The 12,525-nt window shown below is 35.5% G+C and overlaps 1 protein-coding gene and 1 pseudogene across 1 annotated transcript in view; both read right to left on the bottom strand.

Annotated features, from left to right (window-relative positions):
* Positions 1 to 267: 267 nt before the first annotated feature.
* The window catches only part of LOC118045475 (protein HIRA-like), a 44,786-nt gene continuing 32,528 nt past the window's right edge, over positions 268 to 12,525 (bottom strand). The window contains exons 9-10 of the mRNA XM_035054126.2: positions 1,333 to 1,450; positions 268 to 1,074 (exon numbers count right to left, since the gene is read on the bottom strand). Of these exons, the coding sequence (XP_034910017.1) occupies positions 955 to 1,074; positions 1,333 to 1,450 (238 nt within the window). The 3' untranslated portion in view covers positions 268 to 954. The remainder of the gene's footprint in view (positions 1,075 to 1,332; positions 1,451 to 12,525) is intronic.
* Positions 6,253 to 8,770, bottom strand: LOC118045476 (alcohol-forming fatty acyl-CoA reductase-like; annotated as a pseudogene).

Here is a 12,525-nt window from a genome sequence, read left to right as displayed (position 1 = left end):
ATTTACAAATCGGCGACCCCTTGTCTGCCAATTTTAGACCTAATGTAGCAGCTAAAACAGTGGCTGAAGGCATAAATGCTAACGCCATGCCGTGTTCAAACACAGTATTGACGTCATAGATCTCTCCAAGCAAATTAAAAGTGAAAGAAAAAAACGTCAGAAAGAAGGGAAGGACATGAACTACCTGCGTGATCCAGGACCAGCTACAGCCAAACATGCAGAAGTGAACTGAAAATGCATCACAAGAACAGCAGAGGAAAGCAAGTATAAAAGCTGAAAACAGGAGGGCCCATCCTTTCAATCTTAGAGATGGGAGTTTCTAAATGAAGATCTAATTAACATCATGCTTAAACTTGTACAAGGAATAAGAAAATTGGTTACAGAAAGCTATAAGTGGCCAAAATAAATAAATAAAAGTTAGCTAACTGAATATGAGATTTTTTTGGTTACATACCCAGGTACAACATCAAAGAAGAGTTAAAAGAGATGCACCAGTCAATTCACTACAATGAGTTTTTTTTCTCTCCAATACCATGGACCTTTTATCTTCGTTTGACCAGGAAAATGTGGATGACAAGATGAATCATGACCCATATATGCACCCATATCCACTTCTGCAACGCCATGCATGTGTCAGTCTGCTAATATCTTTAACATTAATCCTATTGGTTAGAAGCAGAACTCAAGAACCAGCTTCTCTGTCAAGTGAATCCTGAATAACTTGATCTGTTACCATCGGGCACAAATCTACTTCATCAATAGCCAGCGGAATATGGTCTGCTTCATCAGTTATAATGGGGGTTGGGTCCTCATGATCTTTCGCTGGTTGGGCAGCGTTTGTATGATCTATTGCTTGTGGGGCAGTGTCCATTTGCTCTGTTATTGGTGGATCACAATTCATTTGACTGGTTGCTTGTTGAGATGTAGTTCGTAGCACGGGGTTTTTTTGGTTAGTTATACACTTCCATATTCAGACAAGAGATCCATGAACTCATTTAGTAAACGTTGGACTTTTCTGTTTGATGCCATTGCAGGAAGAATATCTTCTCTTAAGAGTTTGTGTTTTCTCATTCCCTGCAGAGTTATAAACATCAATAGACAATGGCAAGAAAAACAAAATAAGAAATAAAAGGGAGAAAACCAAGGAGAAATGCCCCCAAAGAGTTTTTGTCATGCCGTTAAAGTATTGGATTGAAGCATAAAGTTTCTATACACAAGCAGAAGAGAGCAATTGAATGTACAATGCTCAACATGTAATCAAATGTAAAGCATGCAAGAGAGATACTGTAGAGTAACCATCACAGAATACAATATGCTGAGAAAAGGCCTTACAAGCACACAAGGATCCCAAGACACCATTTTTGTATCTGAAGATGTAGATTCAGCCATCCCAGTAGGAGGTCCAAGAAAGCTCTCACATACTTCTCGTAAACGAGACTCATCTGCTTCTCTGCAACCAAAGTTACACTTATGTGAATTGAATAGATAGAAACAACCACAAAGGCCCCATATGTACCAACTGTCATTCATAAACACGAGGGGAAATTAAGAAAAGTCTAAAACAAATGGATTTATGACTGGAGGGCAGGTGCTGTTGGTATTAAATGCACAAATGCTGGATTATACGGAGGTTTTTGACCATGTTCACTTAATGTTTTTTCGGGTTGAGTTGTTGTCGGAGGCTGAACAAAAATAGCTGGTCGGTTAATAGAATATTCACTAGAAGCATTTCTAAGTGTTTGCTCGAATAAGCTAGTGAGGCGAGCCCTGCTTTTTTTCAAAAACTCTAGCTCTTCTTGGAAATGGGTGTCACGGTGAGCATGCTCTTCACCTTCCATGTTTTTTGCTTGGAGTTGGGTGTTGTAGGCTCTTTGGGGATCTATATTTCAACATGTTGCATGTATGTATGTTACTTACAATGGATGAATGTATGTGAGTGGATGCAAATGTATGTATATGCATATTGGGTAGGAATGCCAAAAACCCATGCATAATGAATAACAAGGGAGTTCATGCTCTAAAGGAAGGTTTTAGGTCATTACATGATGGGTAGGCTTTCTACTTGGTCTTAAAAAGGTCCATGAACTGCCCAGTGGCCACCTCACGTGAAGGCAGTGTAGGGGTTTACAAGGAATGGTTGGGGCACAGTGTGACCGTCATTACCAAGTAAACACTCAGCTCATAGTTGGATGTTTTACAAATCTTAACCCCGACTGAAAGTCATGAGGCAGACCACTACTCCCTACCTAACCTAGAATTGGGTTTATTCGTAAAATTAAAATGCATGCTAAAGTAGTAAAAATATGAGTTAAAATTAAAGACCAACAAAAAGGCAAACAATCAAACTAGCAAAGCTTAGTCCGACCAGACAAGGTGATCCCCAGCGGAGTCGCCATCCTATTGCGTGGGTCGCGACGTCGTTTGGCGACGGTGAAGCCTCTTTTTCGTGCCTCCTGTGTGAGGTGTGGTGTGTTGGGAACAGTTTTTTGATTTAATCATAAAATTATGATTAATATTTAGGAGTCGCCACCTAGTATTATGGTCACTAGGAACCTATGGTTTGTGAGAGTATGAGTAAGGGACTGGTTGTGCAAGGGGAAGACACATCACCCCTAGTGCAACCTACCTAAGGTAAGCTGCATTGTTGTTTGATTGTTTTTTCTAAGTTAGGTTTCTATCCGTTGGTCTTTTCTAAGGCTCAAGGCAGATCTCTCTTCATGAGAGAGTCTCTACCTTATCGGGTTAAATCATAACCGTTCTAAAGTCTGAATTTTAGCATCGTATATATTTACACCTTGTATTTTTAATACCTGAGGGTGTACTTTATCGTGTAATTTTACACCCCACAAATATTAAAGTCTACATCTAGATCCTAAAACAAAAATTGAAAAAAGATTTTTGACATGTTAGCCAAATCCTAATGGATAATCATAAACTGGTTATAATATCTATTTTTTAATTTTTCTAAAATTCAATTTGGCCCATGATTAAATCAAATTGGCCTATTAAAAAATTAATTATGTCCTTGGACTTAATTTTTATGCAAATCCGTCCAATAATCATTTAATTTGACCTTGAATTTGCATTTTTTTTTCTCAATTCTTTGGCATAATGGAGTACAATTAGACCTTGAATTTCCTTTAAAAATAGCAGTTTGATTCCCCAGCCTGCTTTTTTCATGTTACCAGCCTTTATTTTATTTTTTATTTTTATTTTGAAAAAAAAAGTTATTTTTTGGGAATAACCCAGAATTGGTTCATTTGGTTTTATCCCATGACATTAAAATCTCAAGCTTTTATGATTTGTAAGCAATGTCAAACTCTTGTTAAGGTTTAGTTCTCCTGTAAAATCAAAACCTTTCAAAGCGATGGGGGAGCTGAATTTACAAGCAATCAATTCCAATCTCATCTCCATGCTTCCGGCATTCCTCACCAAATGTTTTGTCCATACACTCCTTCCCAAAATGATCGTGTTGAATGTAAATATCGCCATATCACTGAAACTGTTCTAGCCTTGTTATTCCATTCTCAGGTTTCTTTATCACAGTAGGTTGACACATTTAGTACTGCTTTTTTTTTTTTTTTACCATCAATGGGTTTCCCTCACTTATCCTTGACAACCTTTCTCCTTATGAGATTTTATTTGGTAAGCCACCCGTGTATGCTGAATTCCATCCTTTTGGTTGTCGTGTGTTTCCTTGCTTATGATATCACGCACCTCATAAATTTGCTCCACGTAGCACTGCTTGTTTTTTTCTTGGCTATAACATGTCTCACAGAGGGTTTCGATGTCTTGATCCTTCTACACAGTGTATTTACATCACTCGTTATGCCCGATTTGATAAGCTTAGTTTTCCATTTACTAATACATCCTCTTCATGTGATCCCATATCCCTAATTAGTTCATCTTTTAATGAACCTGTGTCACCGCTATTTCTACTGCAAATTGGAAAACTTCTCCATCACTTCCTATTGCACCTTCTATATCATCTTGTGTTCCTTGTACCACTGATCTTGTCAATGATTTTGTGCGGCATTTATCCTCTGAACCTACTGCCACAGGTGTTTCTCCAAATGAAACAGTTGCTTCCCCTATTGTAACAGAAACCACTTATATTGATTCTTTGCCATCAGACCAGTCTGCACTTCTTTCTGGAGCTTTTAATAATCTTCATCTGATGATCACTAGAGCTAAGGCTGGTGTCTTTAAGCCCAAACATCACTCATATGTTACACCTTACTGCCTTCACCATTGGTCCACGCCTTGCTTACTAAACAGGAACCATAAAGTTTTTCATCTGCATCTAAACACCCCGGTTGGGTTACTGCTATAAATGAAGAACTGGATGCCCTTTCCTTTAATGACACATGAGACTTGATTCCTCGTCCACTTCACATAAACATTGTTGGTTCAAAGTAGATTTTCCATGTAAAATATTTAGATGATGGCACTATTGATCATCTCAAAGCACGCCTTATTGCTAAAGGTTATTCCCAACTTCCTGGTTTGGATTTTCATAGCACCTTCAGCCTTGTTTTTAAGGCCTCTACTGTGTGCCTTGTGCTCTCACTTGCAATCTTTTTTCACTAGCCTCTCCACCAGCTAGATGTCAAAAACGCCTTCCTTAATGGTCTGTTAAATGAAATTGTCTATATACAGCAATTCCCCGGCTATGCTAATCCATGATTTCATCATCATGTCTGTAAGTTAAAACGGGCTCTATATGGCTTGAAGCAAGCCCCTAGAGCTTGGTTTCATTGATTCAGTTTTTTTCTACTATAACTTGGTTTCACATGCAGCACTGCAGACCCCTCTCTCTTTGTCTATGGTCGCTCCAACATCATGCTTTAACTCTTGCTCTACGTTGATGACATTGCTTTTACTGGCAACAATATTCCCTTCCTCCAGCATTTCATTCAACAATTTCATCGTGAGTTTGCCACGAAAGACTTAGGCACATTGAATTATTTCCTAGGCTTTGAGGTTTCCTCCTCTGCAAATGGCCTATTCCTGAGTCAAGCAAAATATGCCTATGATATTCTTGCTTGTGCTCAGCTTCTAGAATGCAAAGCAATGCCAACTCCCATGGTTGTTTCACAATAATTGTCCAGCGATGGTGATGCCTCCCATGATCCCACGTTGTTTCGTTCCATAGTGGGTGCTCTGCAATATTTAACGATCACCAATCCTGATCTAATGTATGTTGTAAATTATGAAAGTCAGCATATGCAATCCCCTATAGTGCCCCATTTCCAAGCCCTCAAACGCATCCTTCAGTATGTTAAAGGCACTCTTCACTATGGTCTCTCCTTCTCTCTTTCGTCATCAACTGGTCTTACCCTGACACTTATTGAGTCGGTTGCCTTGACACCCGTCACTTCACCTCTGGTTATGCAATCTTTCTGGGTGACAATCTCATATCATAGAGTGCTAAGAAATAACCCACTGTTTCTCGTTCAAGTTATGAATATGAGTATCGTGCCTTGGCTCACATGACTTCTGAAGTTGTATGGCTAACTCATCTTCTTTGTGATCTCAATGTTTTCTTATCACACCAACCATTACTCCTCTGTGATAACAAAAGTGCATTGTTCCTTACTCTCAATCCAGTCTCACACATCGCTCTTAACTATCACTTCATTCGTGAGCTAGCAGCATCAGGGACCATTCAGCCTAAATTTGTGCCATCCAAACTGCAAATTGTTGACATTTTTACAAAAAACCTCTCTCAGCCATTGTTCACATTCTTTCACTCCAAGCTTCGTGTTCGTATTAATCCCACACTCAACTTGCAAGGGGATGATAAGGGATGTGATACAGCACATCACTATCCATAATTGTAGGAGATAATATAGCCAGATAGATTTACATTATTCATTTATTGTTTCCTACTGTAACTATACTTGCATATTACTTATAAATATAACTCTCTCAGCACAGAATCTCTGTGGCTTTACAATTACTTTTAGACGCGATGGGCTTGGTTTTCATAGAAAAAGGCGTTTGACTTGAGAAAAATGTATTTTTGATTTTTCATTTTTTTCTTATTTTTTAGATTTTTATAAATAAAAATAGAAATAAAATAACATTTAAGAAAATTTTGGAGAATCCAAAATTAGATTATTACAAACATCGAAATCAAATTTCCTTAATTTGTCTTTGTCATACAGATAATGTGAATTGCCAATCATAAATCCATTGCATGGAAAATTGAAAATAACATAATCATTACAAATTTTTAAAAATATATATATAATTTTAAAATAATTATTTCATCACATATTTAACAAGACCAGGAATGTGAACATTTATCATGTAATCCTTCCCAATTAATGTTCATAGGATCAAAATCGAAGATATCTGTTTCATGGCAGGTTTTCTTGGATATTATCCGCAACTCTTCAGAATTTAAATCATCAAATCTGTATAAAAATAAAAAATATTTGTTTTTGTCAATTAAATTATATAAAAAATATTAATTATTAATTGAACTAAAAAAAAAAAATGCACGTACATGCCCTCGAAGAACACATAAGGTTTATAAAGGTCTACCAATCGCATCACCAATTTTACTCTTCGATCAAGAACGGTGTACAAGTCTTGATATTTTTTAAACAACAATGTGTTGAACAATTGCAATGCCTATGAATTAAAAAGAAAAAAAAACACAAAATATATCAGTGAAAATAGATTTTTAAAAATGATAAGGAAAATAGAAAAATTAACTCAATGAAGTTTAATTAAGATCCAGCAAAATTAAACCTTCAGTGGCAGGAGAAAACGAATGGCCATGTACGTGTAGAACTTGGGCATGCTGCTCAAAACAATTCCTTTGCCAATGTTTACTGAGTCCCCCTCCTTATTAATCCATGGATGTTCACTGAAATAGCGAAAACTAAAATCATGAAGATTCGAGAAATTTACAGGATTTCTGAACGAAGAACCCAAATGATAAATGATCTCCGAATGCTGCTTGGCGCGTGCTACCATGGCAACTATAATGGCATTGACAACCATGTCAGCTGGTATCTGCATTTTCAGAAAACGTTAGTTCTAAAATTCTAATAATTCTCAATTAAGACCACCATTGATTTTTACAAGTCCTATCATTTTTTATTTTTTATGACAGTCGAAAGGGAGAGTGATCTTATTACCACGTCAAGAGTTGATCGTGGACCGGAAATAAAGCATGTAACTCTGCCTTTACCGTAGCCCACAATTATGCTGTCAATAGTTCTGTTAAAGAGGCAAGACATGGAGGTTAATTTGAGATAAGAGATTTAGAAAATCTAAACACACACACACGCACATACTCGTTAATGAATAAATTTACCTGACACCTTCAATCCAACCAGGAAATGGTTCTTTGTAAGTACTAGCTACCATGGTGGGGCGTATAATTACTAATGGCAAACTATCTTTGAAATTCACTAGCAGCATTTCTCCCATTGCCTTGGTAAATACGTAAGTGTTTGGCCATCCGAAAAGCCTTGCCCTGCAATATCAGATTAAGAGACAGAAATTACATAAAGAAAATCTCAATTTGAGTTCATTAATTTGCATGCTTACTGAATATCTATCTAGATTTCATAGCCCACCACATGAAAAGAAAAGAAGAAGGAAGAAAGAGCTACCGCTCAATGCCGAAATCCTTCATAGCTGAAGTAATTTCTTTCTCTGGAACATCTTCTAATTTGAGTTCATTTAATTTTTCTTGCACCATTCTCTTTTCAAAGTTGATATCAATTTTCTCGTCCCCCTTTTTGGCCATCCCCATATGATATGGTTGCTCGAGTATAAGCCCAGCATCTTCGCCGCACACATAAGCTGAACATAACGTAAACTAGTTAATGAGAAGTCGACGAAGCTGTCTAATTAAATTAAACTGTACTTACCGGTGGATACATGGACAAGCATCTTTATTTTAACACATTTCTTTGCAAAGTTTAAAACATGCAAGGCTCCCAGTGTATTGATGTCTAGTGCAACATCGTATCTTCAGGAGCACGCACGTCCATACAGAAAAAAACATAAGAATTAGTTTGTGTTAACATTCTAATAAAGAAGGAGATCATAGATTATTATTGCCATAGTTTTGTTTATTTACCTTTCATCAAAGTTGGTGGTGGCAGCAAAATTAAGCATTACGTCAATTTCTCTCCACATTTCATCCTTCAAAGAAGAGTCTTTCACTCCCAAGTCTTCGTGGGAGATGTCACCAGGGACAGGAGTTACCTTTTCTGATATAAAGGAATGCAGGCCTGCACCGTGTTTCTCCCTTAGAACCCTAAACAAGTCCTTCCCAATGACCTGTTCATGCAGTGGAATTGGACCCGGATAATCGTTAGAAATTCAATGATTCTCGATGTTATTCCTTTGATTATCATTTCAGGGACATTTTTAGTACCTCATCACGGAGACGTTCAGTAGCAGAATTGGCATCTGCTGCTCTTAGAAGGAGATAAAATTTCTTCACATTTGGTTGTACCCTCAATATTTTCTCCACAAAAACTGCACCCATTAAACAAAAATGGTAATTATTCAACATAAAATCTCCATAAAGAGAAAGGTAGAGAGAAGATGCGTACTCTTTGCTAGATAACCGGTGGCTCCCGTGACCAAAATGGTCTTGTTATCAAGAAACTGCAGTATACTTCCCAATTCCATTAGTTACACAAGATTTGATGTGAGAATATAATCAAAGAAGGATATTTCATGCACTTGTATGTGTTATGAAGGATGAAGGATAAATATCGAAAGACAAAGATGACTCTGTATATTGGGAGTATTTATATAATAATTTTCGTGCACAGATCACAAGGCACAACTACTGTATTGACGAATATTGATATCTAGATAGGACAGCTTACCGACTAAATCTAGGCACATGGGAAAAGGAACGAGGTTGTAATATATTTAATTTAGATTCTACATTTCGTGTATATCTGATATTTGCCAAGATATGAGCAAAACTACATGAACACTATAAAAGAAATTTTAATGCTGCTGTGATAAATCATCCGACTTTTTGCATATGTGATTAGAAAAATGCACGGCTGGGTTCAGAAAATAGGGGAAAAGTCATCCATTCTTGATTTTGAGCACCGTTTTTTTTTCAGGCGGCTTGCAAAATTAATTGGCTCATCTGTTTTTTCCTTGCCCATGATGTGAAAACTACATTTTAGGTGAACAGTAGTACTCACTTCACGTCACTGAGAGCCTGAGACACTTCAACGAGTCATGGGCGAATGCGTGGGCTCCCTAGCTGCTTCCATTGAATCAGGACACTTTACTCTGAATTGGTAAAGTGGACCCATCTACTTCTCAATTAAGACTAATTCCAAATCTTTCTATTAATGAACGTATTCTATATTGAATAGTGATTAAAAAAAAATACTACTAATAAATAAACCTTAAAATAAATAAATAAACCATCTTAAAGTTCAATTTCCTAAATAAAAGTTAAATTGTCGAACAGTTAACAAATTTAGCATTTTTCTCTCAATTAAGGCCTGATATGTGACGTGGCATTCATCAGAAAGTAGTGGAGTTGATTTGGCCATGTCCCTAGCACATCAAGGAAATTTTTTTTGCATGCCTCATAAATGGTAGGAATTAATTCCACCAAGAAACTAGTGAAAATTTATGAGCCAGACATGAGATTTTTGGGAGTGCGTGTGACTGTATGTGGATAGTAGTTGTCTATTGGGTTTCTTGTAAGCATGGTGTATAATGGTTTAATATATATATTAAAATAACAATTTTTTTATTTTTTTTAAAATATTTTTAATATTAATATTTCAAAAACGATTTAAAACTAATGGTGATAAAGAGACGTGCAAGAGGCATTATAATTAGAATAAAATGAAAGTGTCCCCCTATGGCGAACAGACATGTGAGAGGCATGATAATCGTAATGGATGAAAGTGTCTTTCTAACTACTAATGTTTCTTTAGAGTAATTTCATCGAATGATTGATCGACAGCTTTTCTATGTCACAAGAAAGGAATATCTCAGGGACAAAAAAATACTTGGCTATGTTACTTTTTGTTCTGTTTATTTAGATTAATTTTATGAATTATAAAATTAGTAATTATTTAAATTTTTAGTAATTTTTAAAATTAATAATTAATTTTTTAATAAAAAATATTATCCAAAACAAAATATTGTTTAACACATAATATTTACTTATTAATTACGTTTTAAATGTTGATTTCATAAATATTAATGAGATTAAAAATAATTATGATGATAAAATTACAAAGAAGTATGATGGTATTTTATTAGGTCTTAAAAAGATTGGCTCAATTATATTGACATAAAATTCAATGGGGTCATTTCACAATTTTATTGTTGGTTTAAAATTTAAATTTAATTTATGTAAATATTGAATTATAATTAATTAGATATTTGCTATAAATATTGCATTTAATTTTTTTTCTTAGATTCATCCGGTTAAGCTAGCCAACCCATAACACAATAATTGTGCCAAATAAGATTTAAAAACGATGCGTGTTCTGACCAAAGACACATTTTCCCACATTTTCCTCCAAGTCTCCTACATTCATCTCCCCTGTGTAAATACGCAAGTGTTTGGCCATCCATACACGTTTGCCCTAAACGCCATTAATGTTTGTGAAAGGTATTCTCAGCTCCCATTGAGTCGATACCAAGTGCAACATCATGCCAGCATTAAAAACCAGAAAATAGCTTTTGACGAGCCCTTGTTAAAGAAATGGACAAAAGAAGGAAAAAAGAAGAAGTAATCAATGATTCTTGCCAGCCTTTCAATATCGATGTTGGAAAGAGAATATAAAATTTGTAAGAAATATAGGGTCCTTTACTTACTTTCATACGCTCTCCGAATTATACTTTCTTTCTGTTGTTTTTACTTGCTTGTTATATATTGCCTCACGAGTATTATATATACCGCATTTGGCATCAGGAGCTCTTAAAATAAGGTACATCTTCTTCGCATTTGGTTGCACCATTAATGTCTTCTCCATAAAAACTGCATTGATCATTGTAAGAAAATATATAATCATCCATGTTGTAATCAAAGGTAAAGAAAGCGATGATATCTCAAAATTTCGAGTAGTTTGGGAGTAAAATTTTATATTTTAGATAATTAGTTAATCTCTTGATTTAGAGAATTTATATCATATCTTATTTTAGATAAGATTTATAGGAATATTTGTATCAATCTTACGTGTAATTTTGGATTAACTATGTCCCTGAACTATCTTTTTGTATGCGTGTTAGTTTGATGGCCAGGTATTAACGTTAACTATCTTCAAAGAAGCTTTATTCATGGAGGACTGCTACCTGCCTTCGCTAATGCAGTTGAGGACTTACCTCGCCACCAGGAGCAAATGCGTGACTAATTTCTTAAGATAATAATAATAATAAAAGGCAACTAAACAAACGAGGGACTCTTCACTGAGCTACACCATGGCATCCTTCTAGCAAGATACTTCAAATTCCATCCTTTTTTTTTTAATAATAATAATAAAAAAACGTGGTCTGCTCCTTTACTCAAAACAAAGATAGATGCAATCATTCATCTTCTTAATCATATACAACAAAACAACATAATTTTTTTTGTCCAAAAGAATTTTCACCAGAAAAGAAAAATAAATTATAAAAAAATCATTTAGATCTACTAAGAAAAAAAAATGATAAGTCTTGAATAACAACTTAAAAGCCTTCGAATATAAAATTTCAAGTCTAAAAAACAAAACTTTTAGAATTTTCTACAAGTTTTAGATAAGAAACAATTAGATTGTTAGCATAAAACCACGCAATTAATGAAAATCTCCTGCATCATTAACTATGGTTAATCCCTTTTTATTAATCAGTCAAACCCATTTTTGATTCTTTTGAAATGTTTCTAATAATTATCAACAAAAAGGAACCCGAAAGAAGGAGGACTATCCCATGTAAGATGCAGGCAGTGTTTCTACTTTCTTGGCTGACTTATATGGTATTCGGTCACGGGATTAAAGGCAAGGCAAGGTAATAGAGAAGGCGAGTAGCAGTCAGTTCTGTACACACGACTATCAAAAACCACTTTAATCTTTGTTTTTATGTATATATGTTGGTCCATGTGAATATTTATATCCTAACCCGCTGGAGACTAAAAATCAATGCCTTATAAGTAGCAATTTTTTTTTTTTGGATAATCATCAGAGTTACAAGTAGCAACTTTAATTAATACTTATAATCTTAATAAATGACTCGAGAGAAATCATTAAATTCTCCAGATGTAATAATCACATATGGAATGAAAGGAGTAATGGAGAGCATACTGCGGTGCTGCTGCTACGAAAGTCTCAAAATCTTGAGGTCCATTATTGAAGCTGTGCAAAACACGACGTTAATACCAAGCTGTATTGAAGGAAATCTGAACTTCTAGAGATACGTGCAAAACCAGCAAGTCCTTTAGCGCTTAGTACATTTCTTGGCAAAAGATATGCCATTCTCAGCTCCCATTGAATCGATACCAAGTGTAACATCATGCCAGCG

The sequence above is a fragment of the Populus alba genome, chromosome 9 (assembly GCF_005239225.2).
Source record: "Populus alba chromosome 9, ASM523922v2, whole genome shotgun sequence".
Classification (NCBI taxonomy): domain Eukaryota; kingdom Viridiplantae; phylum Streptophyta; class Magnoliopsida; order Malpighiales; family Salicaceae; genus Populus; species Populus alba.
Note: the sequence above shows the minus strand (reverse complement) of the source record. Positions and strands in the feature narration are given on the sequence as shown.